Source organism: Dufourea novaeangliae, unplaced genomic scaffold (genome assembly GCF_001272555.1).
Source record: "Dufourea novaeangliae isolate 0120121106 unplaced genomic scaffold, ASM127255v1 scaffold172, whole genome shotgun sequence".
Lineage (NCBI taxonomy): Eukaryota > Metazoa > Arthropoda > Insecta > Hymenoptera > Halictidae > Dufourea > Dufourea novaeangliae.
In genome coordinates, this window is record NW_015374058.1 from 2,699,797 (window position 1) to 2,713,775 (window position 13,979).

The following is a 13,979-nucleotide window of genomic DNA, read 5'->3' on the forward strand; positions in this document are numbered from 1 at the left end:
AAAAATCCCTCCTATTTCCTTCGTTCAAGTGCAACACACTCGTCACATATTTTTACCATTTTTTCTTCTCGCCGTTTCAGGGAATCACTGCGAACGACAAGACCACTGCGCCTCGTCGCCGTGTCGAAACGGGGCCGAGTGTCGGTCGCTCGAGGACAGCTACAAGTGCACATGTGCGCCAGGCTTCACGGGGCCGAATTGCGCTGAGGACATCGACGAATGCGACAGGGACCCGTGCATACACGGCTCCTGCAAGAACATTCACGGATCTTACAAGTAAGTCGAACGACATCGTTAACGGTCCCACTCGGTGGGTATGCGTACTTTACATATCTTCTTTGCCGCGTAAACCGGCGCTCTCTCACGTCCCCCTGGTTTCCGATAAAACAGGCCGCGACTCAATTTCACGCGGCCCGACATCAACGGTCGTGAATTTTCTTTTCCTTTTCTGTTCTCCTTCGGTCGAAGCTGATCCACCAAACGCAGGAGGAAAGAGACGCGTGGCTGTTTTGTGCTTAACATAAATTTTTATCACCGAGTCTGGGGCAGATTTTAATCTCGCGACGGAGTCTTCATTTTGGATATTCTGCACGTACGGGGCTTCGAAAGAGTGGCGGAGAATTGATTGAAGCCTTGTATCCTGACGTTACTATGTATGAAACGAAGGATGCAATGTTATATAATGTGTTCGGTGTTTCGGTGAGTTTATGCTCGGATGTGAAATTGCTGTTCGTGAAATTGTGTTAATTGCGCGGGATAAACATCTTCTCGATCGGATCGACGGGCCCAGATATTGAAATTGATGGGTATATGGTACCCACGGGAACTTGTTGCCTTGAAGGAAGGAGAATGTACCGATTCGAACGCAATATCCGATGCCCGTGTGCGAGATTACTTTGGGAGGCAAAGTGTATCACCTGAAGGTTTTTTTATCGTTTGTTCGATTGAACACTTTGAGATCACATATTGGGTTTTTAATAGGAGCCTTCTTTTTGTAACTGAGAATAATGGAAATTTTAAATAATGTTCAGGGAACTGTGATCGTATTAAATATGATGTTTACGTAATACTTAAAGAAATTATGCTAGTAAATTATGGAGACTTAGGGAATTTAGTCAACATGTTCAACGTCGGATTTTGTATACTGCATGAACATACAACTATCTAGGTATATCTCCTCATTGTATTAATTTCTTAGCACTGTGTCAATTTGACATTAACTTGAGAAAATGAGGGACGCATGAAGGTTAAGTAGTATCAGAGATTTATCTAATACAAACTTTTTTACTAGTTTCACATTTTAACAACTAGCCTTCAAATTAAAATCAATTAGTGAATTAAATTTTCAGTAAGACATTGAATAATTTTACTGAAACTGCACAATATCCATCAGAACGAATGCATTCTGTGTATATAACCTAATTAGATCAGGCATGCATTCCGGAAATGGTAATAAATGGTAACAATTGCCTTAAAGATTTGAAGTTAATCGGATAATTAATTTTCGTTTTAAGAAACTTCCAAGAAATCACTAAAAAAACAATGAATTCATCTAAAACAACTACCACCTAAGCCATAAATTTGTCAGCGTGTAACTATCGGCTTAAAGGGTAGAAAAAGTACAGACTCCTCTCGATTATCGTCTGGCTCGTTCTACACGATTATGGTCCAACCGTTATCCTCACCACTTGAGGGGCGGAAGGGATAGAATCTGTCAAGCGCATACATTGTTGCCTCTCCGTTTTTGTTGCCGAGGCTCGGACTTCGGGCAAAAAACAAATTTACGAGGATCTGAAGCATTTCTCTCTATAACATTATTGTCCCGAGTTCGGGACATTAATCGAGAGGAGTCTGTAACTACATACAAATTTTATACTGCTTGAAGCCCACTCTACCTACATCAAACTTAAAAAAAGAATTTCTCATAGCCCACCCTAATAACTTCTGCTATACTTAACTGGTTCGATTAATTTTCCAAAAGACACTTAACGTTTCCCGCTAACCAAAGATTCAAAACGGTCATGAAACTGCATCAGAGACGCTGGAAGACCCGAGAAATACCGCGAATATTTTCCAAGAACACGCGTAAACTGTTCCGTTAATTGGTTAATCAGCCGAATGACATGCTCTGGCGACGGGGGCAGATGCGCTCCGCTCGGACGCGTCACGGTGAATTCGATGACGGCGGCGTTCGTCGAGGCGAGAGAACGGGAATCGTCGTCGGTGCACGTCGTCGCGTTCACCAGCTCGAAATATCGTCGCGGGCCAGCGAGCGTTGCGACGAGAGCGCACAGGAGTGAACCGCCGCGCGCCGGTAGTGTCGTTCGTCTTCGCCGCAATTACCGATTGAGCACGGACGCGCTGGGACGCGGAGCGCATAACGACGCCGAACAACGAGGATCCATCGAGTCGATCCCACGGCCCATTACGGATTTGCTCGTAATTCGACGTTCCGTCGCCTGAAAAAAATCACTTCTGTCCCGAGGGTCGCGCCTTTTTCGAACGATCTCTCGTGTATAGAGGGTGGCCCATTTGAATTGATACATACGATGATCTTCGAGACTATTTGTAATGGGAAGAAATGAAAAGCTTACTTGGTTTCAAGGGGGATATGTTTTGAGGGTCACAAATCTTTTTTAGGCGGTTGTGCCTTTGAGGTTTCAAGGTAAACTTTGTTTAAATAGAATCGTATGTTTATATTCAGATAGACGTGTGGCCCATTTCGTGGCGAGAGTACTAGAAATATTAAAAATGGAACAATGTATTCATCTTTATTCATTTATGAACTTGAAGGATTTTTCTTAATCGACCACAAATAAATATTTAGATTTTCCAATTTAAATACCTCACCCTGTACAGTTTCATTAAAACAATCTGCAACTTCGTTGGGCATTTGAATTTCGACAAAACTACGTAAAAGTATTCTTTAAAACCATTACAAAAGATTTCATGGTGCTTTGAATATACAATATGGGCCAAAAGTATAGGACCAAAAGTTATGGAATCAGTACATATCCAAATCATTTCCAACCAGTTTTACAACATAACTTTTATGAAATCTTTGTAGAACAATATTTTCCCTAATGAAACCTGGTCCCATACTTTTGACCGACAATGCACTTATAAAATAAAAGAGACACGTAAAATACATAATACAAAGCTTGAAGAAGCCTGCAAATTTTTAAACGCTATTCATCCACAAAGTATAAAATCAATAAAATTGATTTTCCTTCGCTCGATGCACGGAACAACCCCCATAAAATCGCACGGTGAGGCGAATTTCACGAATGGACCGGAACGAGGGGCGGGGACGGTTTCAAAGAATGACTGGGGGGATCCTTTTTGTAAAAAAAGAAAAGAAAAGGGGAAAAGGAAAACCGACAGGGGTATCGCGGAAAGGAGACGAACTCGCCAAAAACTGGTTCCAGTCGGGGGACTTAAGGGCGAGCGGTGTGGAGAACATAAATCCGCGCTTTGTTGAGATCGAGTCGAGATTAATCGGGGGCCCGAGTCGAGCTGACTGCGCGAGAGCAGATAATGTCGCTGGGTCCTACATTATATTGAATTATATCGGCTCGACGCGCCAGTGGGTGTAAGTGTGCACGTACATACACAGTACCCTCGAGTCTTTTTTTTCTTCTTTCCGCCGTCGCGTCGGGAGCCGCGAGAAAGCTTTGTCGGGAAAGAATCGTCCTCTCTCCGAGACTGCTCGACATCTTCATTTTTCTATCTTTTGCTTTCGGGCGTCGTTCGTGATAAGTATTCGAAGTGCACGTCTGCCAACGGTGTCTTTTCTCTTCCTCGAAGCGTCAAGCTCCCATCGAAAATTCGATTACGGCGCGTAGTAACTTCAAACATGAAAAAACTCGCTAAAGATCCTGAGAGGCGGACAGAAGAGTATCTGTTTCGAGTTTATAACAAATTATACAGTTACCTGAAGGAATCAGGCACGATTATTTAAATTATTGGAAATATAGTAGCTTCTTTTTTTGTAAAAACATACATTTTTCAATACAGTTTGATGAAGTTAACGATTGCAGTGTCAATCAAACCGTCTTTGTTCTTATAAAAAAGTTTGTAATTTTCGAAGGGAAACTTTTGAAACGTTAACTTTTAAAAATGCTGTATTTATCGCGTTTTTTCAAGTTCTAACCCATTATACAGACTTCTCTCGATTAGTGTCCTGAACTCGGGTCTGCTGAAATGCTTCAGACCAAGCTCAAGCCTCGGCAACAAAAGAGGAGGGGCAACAAAACACTTTCCAGGTTCCACGCCCCCCCTTCAGTGGTGGGGATAACGCCTGGACAATAATCGTGTAGAACAAGCCAGACGATAATTGGGAGGAGTCTGTATGTCGTTTCTGAAGGTAATACCGCCGCCATATTGTCTTCCGTAATGGTGATGGCGTATTGGAGAGTCGAGCCACCGTGATGCTTCTTACGAAGACCAACGAAAATAAAAAGAGAAGTCGTTATTGCCGGCATGCATCCTTAATTGAACGGTATCTGGTTAACGCAGATGATGCAAACTCTAGGCAGGATAAGACTGATCGGGCTTTAGCTGGGTAATAAATATCGACGAAGGGTTAATCGTGCCGCTACCCACTAATTCCCTTTAACGCAGTTTAACTGCCCCTGCCCCCGAACCCTGGTAACCTTTACACGGCTACATAGTTGGCGCGTATATGCATCGATGTATGCCCATCCCATTTGAGTCCATTAAACCACGGTAGGATTATAATACCTAGGAGCGTACCTTTCCACACCTGTCCTGATACCTGGGCCGCGTAACAACGTTAAGACGAGCGTCGACGATCCATCTTGTGAGTGATCGACTCTGAAGCATTTCGAATCGCTTCCAGTATGTATACCTGGCGAGATATTGGAATCACTTTGAACATGATTCGATGCGTTACCACTATTGATAAGGCTTTAATAAGTCTTGAATCTCAAGTCCTAGTTAGGCTTTAGAGATTAGGTAGGCTCTGACAGTCTTGGAAGGTCTTGAAAATGTTAATAGTTTTCAAACGCTTTACAGTTTTGATAGATTTAAAAAGAGTTTCGAATGCTTCTGTAATACTGAATACTTACCAAGCTTTCAAGACTTTCGAAACTATTCAGGTTTTGAAGACTGTCAGAAACTGTTGAATCTTGAAAGACTCAAGGTTAATTAAGATTCAAGTTTATCAAAATTGTCAAGACTTTTAAGATATACAAAATTTATTTAATTTTATGTATGTATAATAGAATTAAAGTACCCATGAGAGTCATGAATTTTAACAGTATTGAACTTCGAATCGCTTCGAGCATGATTCGATACTTAAGACTTTTGATAAGTCTTGAATCTTGATCAGTCTCGAGTCTTTAGACATTCGATAGGTCCTGAAGGTCTTGAAAGTCTTGAAAGTTCTGATAGGTCTTGATATCTTGGTGAACATTCAATATCTTATAAAAGCATTTTAAATAATTCAAGGCTCAAGATTCAGGACTTGTCAAAATCTTTAAGGGTTTTCAGTGACGAGTTGTATTCAAAGTGATTCGAATTCTTACACTATTAAAAAACTTTAAATCGTTTCGAAATTGAGATTCAAATATCTATCACTAGCTGTCGAGCGATTTCAGCTCACCTTCCCTACCGATCTCCGTTACGCCGCCCGAGAAGCAATAATCTTCAATTGGGGCCCGATAGAGACTTCGATGCGCCATGCCTGGATGCCAGGTGGTGCTGCTACGAGCTACTATGTTATTAAATGGTTACTTCGAATCGGTGATCGAGCATGCCGTGATAGCGAAGACAGAATCTTCATCGATCCTTCATTTTGATGGAGGGACAAAATTAATGGAATACTTTGTCTCGTGGATGGGATCGATAATGACGGTTAGTTAACGATCAGCATCGTTGAATATAAAATGTTTGGACGTTAATTTTCCAGTTGGTTGGCATTGTACTCAGAAGAGTATCAAATGTTAGGTAATTGTGCATGAATTGGTGCATCTGACTCTACAGTCCTGAATGAATGTTGCTTATGGAGATCAGTAGATGTATGGTCAAGTGAAGAGTGTGCTTATTGATGTGAAAATAAAATGCCTTTAGGTTTCTTTAGATGAAATTATTGTTCTTCTCTCGTGAACTACAAATCATTAACTTCAAATTTAACTTTGCAACACCATTTCTAATTTTCTAACAAAAACTTTTCTTTTAGCAAAAAGACAGGTGGGGAAAATGTTTTCATAGAACAAAAACCATAATTATTCTTTTCTTCCATGACAAGAATTCGTTCAAATATTTCGAGTAATACAGATTTTTTGTTCTCACCTGTTTCTATTCTATGAGAATTAAAGTTTCTGAACTTTTTTACACGAATAACAATCACAGCCCGTAACAATAAGCACGTGCTCGTCTCTGCGCGTGTGCGCTTCTTCGGGGTAGGATGTGATTTATGAAATGATCTCCCTGAAGTAGAATTTAATTGAGCGGAGGCGAGGCCAAAAGGAAGAGTCCGCCGGTGTTCCTTACTCCTCTGTTGGATTCGCAACGGATCTTGATAAAGCGTGGCCCCCACAGCAATTTTGGACCTTGCCACGATTGACCCCCTTGGGTCAAATTCTTCTTGGCTTCTAGTCGAAACCTGCGCCAAGAATCACCCCAGAGAATTCCGAAAGAACTGTTCACACCTGTTCCCCTCATCATGTTCTCATCACCGGTAGGGCTTCCATGGCGAACCGATGGTTTCTTGTTCGAAATTCGTCCGGTAGTTCTCAATTCTTTTTCTTTTAACATCTTAGGCTGACCGTAGACAATCATGTATACTTGATAATTATGTTTAAAATCTCATCATCGACAGTTGGCCATATATAGGGTGTCCACAATGTAGGTATTTATTTGATGGAGAATGTTAGGAAAAACACAAAACTCAAACAATTTCTTCCACTAATTGAAATTAGTAAACTGAAATATTTCTTTAACGACATCCCCTTGGCGTTTTCTTTTATTAATAATTGCTGTAAAATAGGTAGGCATCATATGCTGTCACTCTAAAATTCTAATAAAAGCACTAATGAGTAACAAAATATAATCATTCCACAATGAAATTATTAAACTGTGGATCATGCTAATATCCATTCTCGGAATTTATTTCACAGAATTTGAAGTGATGGAAAAATTAATTTCCGTGCTGGAAGGATTTTTTAACTGAGAAGTAAAATGGGTTTTGATTACTTTTTGTTAAAAGTTAAATTTCATTGTATCTTCCACACTATTTTATGTCATAAACGTATACACACCCGCATCCCGGAAATTATTATTTTCAAGTCCACGTTACGTATTCTAAAAAAAAAACATTTGTTATCAAATGTTGCATTTCATTGTATCTTCCACGCTATTTTATGTCGTAAAATGGCATCCCGGAAATTATTATTACCTACATACAAGTCCACGTTACACCTTTAAAAAAAAAAAACATTTTTTATTAAAACTTACATTTCATTGTATCTTCCACACCATTTATGTTATAAACGTGTACACACCCGCATCCCGGAAATTATTATTACATTCAAATCCACGTTACGTCACATAAAAAAAGTAAACCTACCAACAGGTAGTCGTAGAACAATACGATTCAATTAAAATTACCCAGCGCGTTGGCGTGTCCCCGCGGTCAGTTTTCCCTGCTCGGAGGGCAGAAAATAAAAGGCGGCCACGATCGGTCGTGTATGTTAATGCTATCAAGATCTGTTGCGCAGCCGTGGTTAACCTTGACGCCGAAGTTGGAAGAAAGTAATCTAACGAAGTCCATCGTCGGTTCTCACAGCCTTGCGCCATCGCGGTCGTCCCGGCAAACGGTCTGGATGTCACGCGTCACACGCACCACGATTATTATATTCATACGTTGCGTTCCAGCTAGGTGTGCTCGTAAATGTGCCACGTAGACCTGGTCCGTACCTCCCCTACCTCCAACGATTCCGTAGATCGTAGATCGGTCGAGTTTTAAAGTCGTTTCCACACGACGAACGAAGCCTAGACGAGGTCATACGGGTCGGTCGTGAAGCCAGGCCCGTTTCTTCCGTGGATCGGGGAAAAGATGTCGACCAGAAAGGGAGCTGGGGAGGAGGAAGAAGGAGAAACAAAGATCTCGAGCAATTCGAAGAACCCGTTTCTACGGCTTGGAGTGACCGATAACTACGTGCCGTGAATGCCGACCGCGAGATATTATTCGAATTTCGCCGGGACCGACGCTCGCGTCTAGGGACCATTAAGGATCTTCGTTTGCGCGCCGGGAATACAGAAACCACGAGAAGCTGGTCGTCTCGCGTCGGATGCTGATACCTATCCGAGATCTCGAACGTTTGAATTATCGTCGGACGTTTGAACGGGGACGGAGTCGTTTTATACGTGTCTCGAATTTCGGGCCGGGGGAGGTGAAGCCGGTGTCGTTTCGGTCTTGTCGAGGATCGGTGGTGTCTGAGGTCACGTCTCCGGTGGGTAAACTTACATAGGAATATGTGAGGGTTCTCATTTGTGTAAAGGGATGGCTCTTTTTCAACCCTTTTAGTATCAGCGATTTTTAGGGAATTTTATCTCGACTAGGCTTGTCTACTTTTTTTTTTGGGATGTTACGTTTAGGGATAATAATAACTATTCATAGATGACTTTCATTTGCGCGATTAAAAAATCGGAATACGACTGTGTGTTAAAGAAATATCTACTCTCTACTACACTTCAGGATGAAGTTAAATTTCTAGTTTAAATTCAATAAAAACTTGTTTTTTTTTTGTTCAAGATTCTAGCAGCTTAAAAAGAAGATTTTACTGATTTCTTATAGTTCAGTTTTTCTGATTGTTTTGTTTTGTGTACCCATAGGTACAATATGTTATAAATGCATAAATACCTCAATCTACTAATCAGCAAAAAATCCTCAGTATTTGTTTATAAATATTTTTCCCCTTTTTGGAATAATAGCGAGCGTAATTCTCACACCTCTAAATAGTCAATCAGAAATGTCAATAAATATTAAAATATCGTTACATTTCCTAATTGATTCATGAATTATTCGCTGTCGACATTAGTTTGAAGACTTTCCATGATTTGTTGATCACACACAAAGCACTAGCAACGTAACAGATCACCGATCCACGCCTGATTAACAAAAAGTTGCCAGACCTTGTCTTCGCCTCAAACGATTCACAGCCGTCCGCACGATTTGAATGGATTATAAATAGTAAAAGCGCGACCGACGGTGACGTAACGATAATAATTAAGCAGATGTTAGGCAACGATAGCCTTAAACCGTCGGTAATTCCGTGAAGCGACACAATGTTGAAAGCTGCCGATTGACGTCGTAACCGATCTGAGGCGAATCATTAACGTACACGGTAGAAAATCGAAGTGAATCGTTTCTCGTTGTCCATGGAAATGTGGAGCAACGAATGGGCGTTTCATTTACATCGTCGTTTCTCGGGAGAAGTGTAACGGAATTTAACCTTGACAGCTCGATCCTGATCGACACGTTTCGCGCCATTAATCATTATCCTTTACAACATTGAATTTTTCTTCTTTTCTTCGTCGACGTGCGTAGGTTGTATTTATTTGAAATACGGCAGGTCGTGAATGTCACGCGGTATGAAAGCGTAAAAACACGTTGAGAAATCAAATACTTTGCGTTTTATAGCGAGAAATGTGCAAACTGTTGATCTGAATATCCTCGAAGTAATTTTTCAGGTTATAGGCAATAAAACGCTCTGAACAGTATGACATTTATTACTCTAAGTCGGTTGAGCTAAATGCCTTTGTCACGTATGAAGTAGTTAAACAGAGGATAATAAAATTAGATTTTTCATGCCTTTTTTTCTGTCGTTTAAGATCGACAGCAATCCACCTTTCATTATCCTAATTCCGTAAATAATTAAGACATCAAAATTTAATTCGCTAGTGTTTCAAGTACCAAGACCTACAACTTTTATTTCAAATAATAGTGCGTAGACTTTTCTTTCAGATAGATCCACTAACTTTTTCATTCCTATACGGAATCCTATATTTAATCGACATCTCTGTATGGTGTCAAGAAATACATCTCCAATAATAGTGTTTCTAAACTCATTTCGTGTTCAATTTTTCGAAAATGAAAAAATATAATACAATGTCCTCCAAAAGTAAAGTAATAGTAAAAAATAAAACACTTATGTCTATAAAAGAGCCGATCATTTGTCAGAATGATTAACCCTCCATGGTCACACCTTTTGTGAGTTCCGTCATAGTCACGCAGGGTCCAATTGACCACGCCGATTCTGAAACGGTTGTCGTTTTTACAGTATTCGTTTTATTGGATTAAAAAAATATGAAACACACTTTTAACATTATACAACATGGAACAACCGTGTTGTTGTAAAAATTTCATTGTTAACATATTCAAACAAAAAATCGCGGAAGTGAATGTTCTTAAAAAATGAGTTTTTTCACTATGAAAATCATAACTTTCTTAATTTTGATTTTTTTTCGATATAGAAATATGTAACCTTAAACTTCTATTAAGGTTGCCTGGACCCCTGGTGATCACGAAAGGTTTACTCCACAAAATTATCAATGAAATGCATTTTAACCTGCCCACTGCATCTTTCTGGTATCTTATACAAAAATGTCTTTTTTTTTTATAAAATCAAAGATCAATAGTCATTTTAAAACTATTTAAAATATTTTTTTAAACAATATATTTGATCACAATAAATAACGACTAGTAGTCACAGTAAAAGTTCTTCTAATATTTCGGTGTCATTTAAAAAAGTTACGTACTACCGATCGGCAAAGACGGTTCCAGATATTGTCACTAAAGTGATGAAGTAGACGTATACTGTAGTAGATAGAAGCAGTTACCAGATTAAATATAAAAAGTTAAACACCAATCAAGCGCTTTGGCGCTAAAATTTGAAAAATTTCCAACATTTAAATTAGTCACATCGTGCCTGTGAACGGCTGAAATAGCATTCGGTAGTTCAGCAATCGGTTCACCGATCTAAAATTCTCCGAACATCTGTGGACCTTCGACTAATTAATTCTCTCGCCTGGACTGTCCAGTTTGTCACGTTTCGATCCACCCTTCCTCCGATGGATCATTCGCAGATTCCACCGGCTTTACGCGGTGTCGTTATCTCGATCGGGTCATCGACCGGATCTATGAGGAGAAATCAGTTTGCTCGGGCGCGTATCCTCGCACGGAAGGGGCTTGATCCAGCGAATGTAAGATATCATGACGTTCTCGTGTCGCGTGTACGCGAGCGTAATCCATTCGAACGTCATCCTCGGCGACTACCTTCGACCAGTTAGCGGCGCTAAATCGCGTGACAATCGTTTTTAATCTTAATCCCGGCGAAATCTTGCCGTGTTACTGGTCGCTCGTAACGCTGTGAAATATCACGGATCGGTTGCTGGTCCGGTTACCGGGATGATTCTTGTATTGGACACTGCCTGCGGATTCCGACTGCTGTTTCAGAGATTAATCTGACACGCTGATGCTTCGACTTCTTGTTAGAAGCTGCGACAGTGATTGGATACATGGAGGATCCTAACTTGGAAGTTGATTTATTTGTAATTGGACGGTTTGTTTTGTTCGCATTTTTTTTAAATCGCTCGATTTTTTTTTGAGTTTGTTAAGTTGGTCTGGTACGATTGTATTATAGAATTCTTTGGGTGCAGGTTTGCTGCAGGTAGATTAATGTCGAGATCTGGTAAAGAGTAATGAAAAGTATTAGATTGTTCGATATTATCCGGTTCATTCACAAAAGTCATATGAGCCCTGTCTTCCTTTTGAGTGGCACAATTCCACTTTTTCTTTACTTCGATATATTCGTGTCGATTTTTAGGTAAATAAGTAAACTCTATATTTTAAAGGAATTATTTCGTTATTGTGTAAGATATATACTATTTTGTTTTACAATGTTTAAAATAAAAGCCTGTAACTTTTCGTTTCCAACTAGTAGATGAAAATAACGTTTCCCTATTTTGTGTCGAATTCTCTTTTTTCCGATGTTACACCAATAATGAAAATATTTTTAATTATCAGTTCTGTAACGGTAGTTACATAAAATTTTATGACACGTAAATGAATCGAATGTACACGGTGAAAGTGTCTTGGCGTTGTCGTGGTTCATGTGAAAACGAAATTTTTGCGAAGACTGGAATGTCCAACGGGGAAGTTGATCGTCGAGAATCGTCTGACATAACGATTATCGAGTCCAACCAATTCAGGCAATTACGACGGTGGGAACGCGCCCTGTGCCGGTCGTTCCATTAGCCGCGTTAATCCAGCGTTATGCTCCTTATTTTACGCGCTGTGCATCCGTTTACGTCAGTGATGGGCAACTCAGCGCCCACCAAACTCACTAGCGGGCAACAACGTGCAGCATGCGGGCATATGGCAGTGATGGGTGAAATGTGTGAATGAGAGCACGTATCTATAATTTTCTTCACACACAAATATGTCGTGAATCACGACTCGTAATACCAGAACTTCTTCGATAGTTCGCAAAGACGCCACCAGATGGTGCTGCTTAAAACTTTTAGAATTAGTTCCAATTTTCGCTACCAAAGTGGCGGGGGCGCCACTAAATGTCCCATAAATTTCCAAATTTTTCCGGCACTTTTTTGAATCCAAGATGGCGGTAAAACCTACACGCTTGTGGCGCCCCCACCAGTTAGTGGCAGAAATTGGAACTAATTACAGAACTTAGAAACGTAAGAAAATATAGAATTTACAATGGTATTTGTACAAATTTAATAACAATTGCTTTAAATACTACTTAATATAAAGGCACCATTTTTGCGTGGCCGACACAAGATCAGGTTGCTTCTATCTGTTTTGAATAAGAAGAAACATAAATGATTATTAATCTATACGAGTGATACGCTAGTTTAGATTAATTACTTTTACTTGTATTTTCTAAGTCCAGGGTCTGGATGCCAGGTCCCGTAGGACAGTCTCGTTTCCGGCTCACGAGATGTAAACGCCGTGTAACGGAGTCTCCGATGTATAATCAATGAGATGATCTAGATCTCGGTTCGGAACAATGTTATATAGTCAGCCCCGTGCGAAAGGAGAATGAGAATGCGCGGGAACCGGAATACCGCTTGCGACATCCGCCATGTTTATCGTAACGCGTGGATCATTCTTCCCGCGATTTTCATTCGATTTCATTCACGTACACTCGGGAACAAACTCGGCTTCCACTAAGGGAAAAAGTGGCGTAAGAAAAAATAAGGGCCTCCTATCACTTGATAAATTTATTCCAGGTGCTGAAATAAATGTTAAATCGAATGTTAATTTGACATATATTTCAATAATTCTCGATACCAATAAGCAGGAGGTCCTTTCTCTACGTCACTTTTTCCCCTAGTGGAAGCCGAGTTTGCTCGTCACTGTACATCCTCCCGACATTTAAATGTCCATTGGTGTGGATCGTACCGAGGAGTAGGTATACGTTGACCGAAAATGGTCACCATAAAAATCAGCGAAAGAAGCTGGAAAGAAAAAAAAGAAGCAGAGACGCGTTCAGATTCACGTAAAAGCTTTATGTTCGATCGGACAATTACTGTATAGCTATATACCAAATGGTCACCATAAAAATCAGGGGAAAAGAGTACGAAAAAGAGGAAGAAGCCGAGACGCGTTCGAATTCACGTAGAAACTTTATACCCGATCAGATAATTGCTATAAAGCAAGAACACCACTTCCATCGTGGTACTCTCGACGTTTCAGCCTAATGCGAAATTCCATCGTAATACCAGGGAGCGTACACGCGTTATAAAGCTGTAATCGCACGACGCCCGTATCAATAGCTGAACAGGGGAAGGTTATTATTAACCGGGAGGTGTGCTTAATATTCCGCGCGTGAATGTTTTCATCGCGAAACTTGATAGCCTCGTAAAGATGATCGGGAATGAACGATCTCGAGAGACCTGTCTCTCTCTCCTTTTCGTCAATCGACCTGATC

General features: G+C 40.4%; 1 protein-coding gene across 1 annotated transcript in view; it reads left to right on the plus strand.

The window, feature by feature from the left end:
- Positions 1–13,979, plus strand: part of LOC107190032 (neurogenic locus Notch protein-like) — a 220,560-nt gene that overhangs the window by 119,369 nt on the left and 87,212 nt on the right. The window contains exon 4 of the mRNA XM_015578747.1: positions 81–276. Within this exon, the coding sequence (XP_015434233.1) occupies positions 81–276 (196 nt within the window). The remainder of the gene's footprint in view (positions 1–80; positions 277–13,979) is intronic.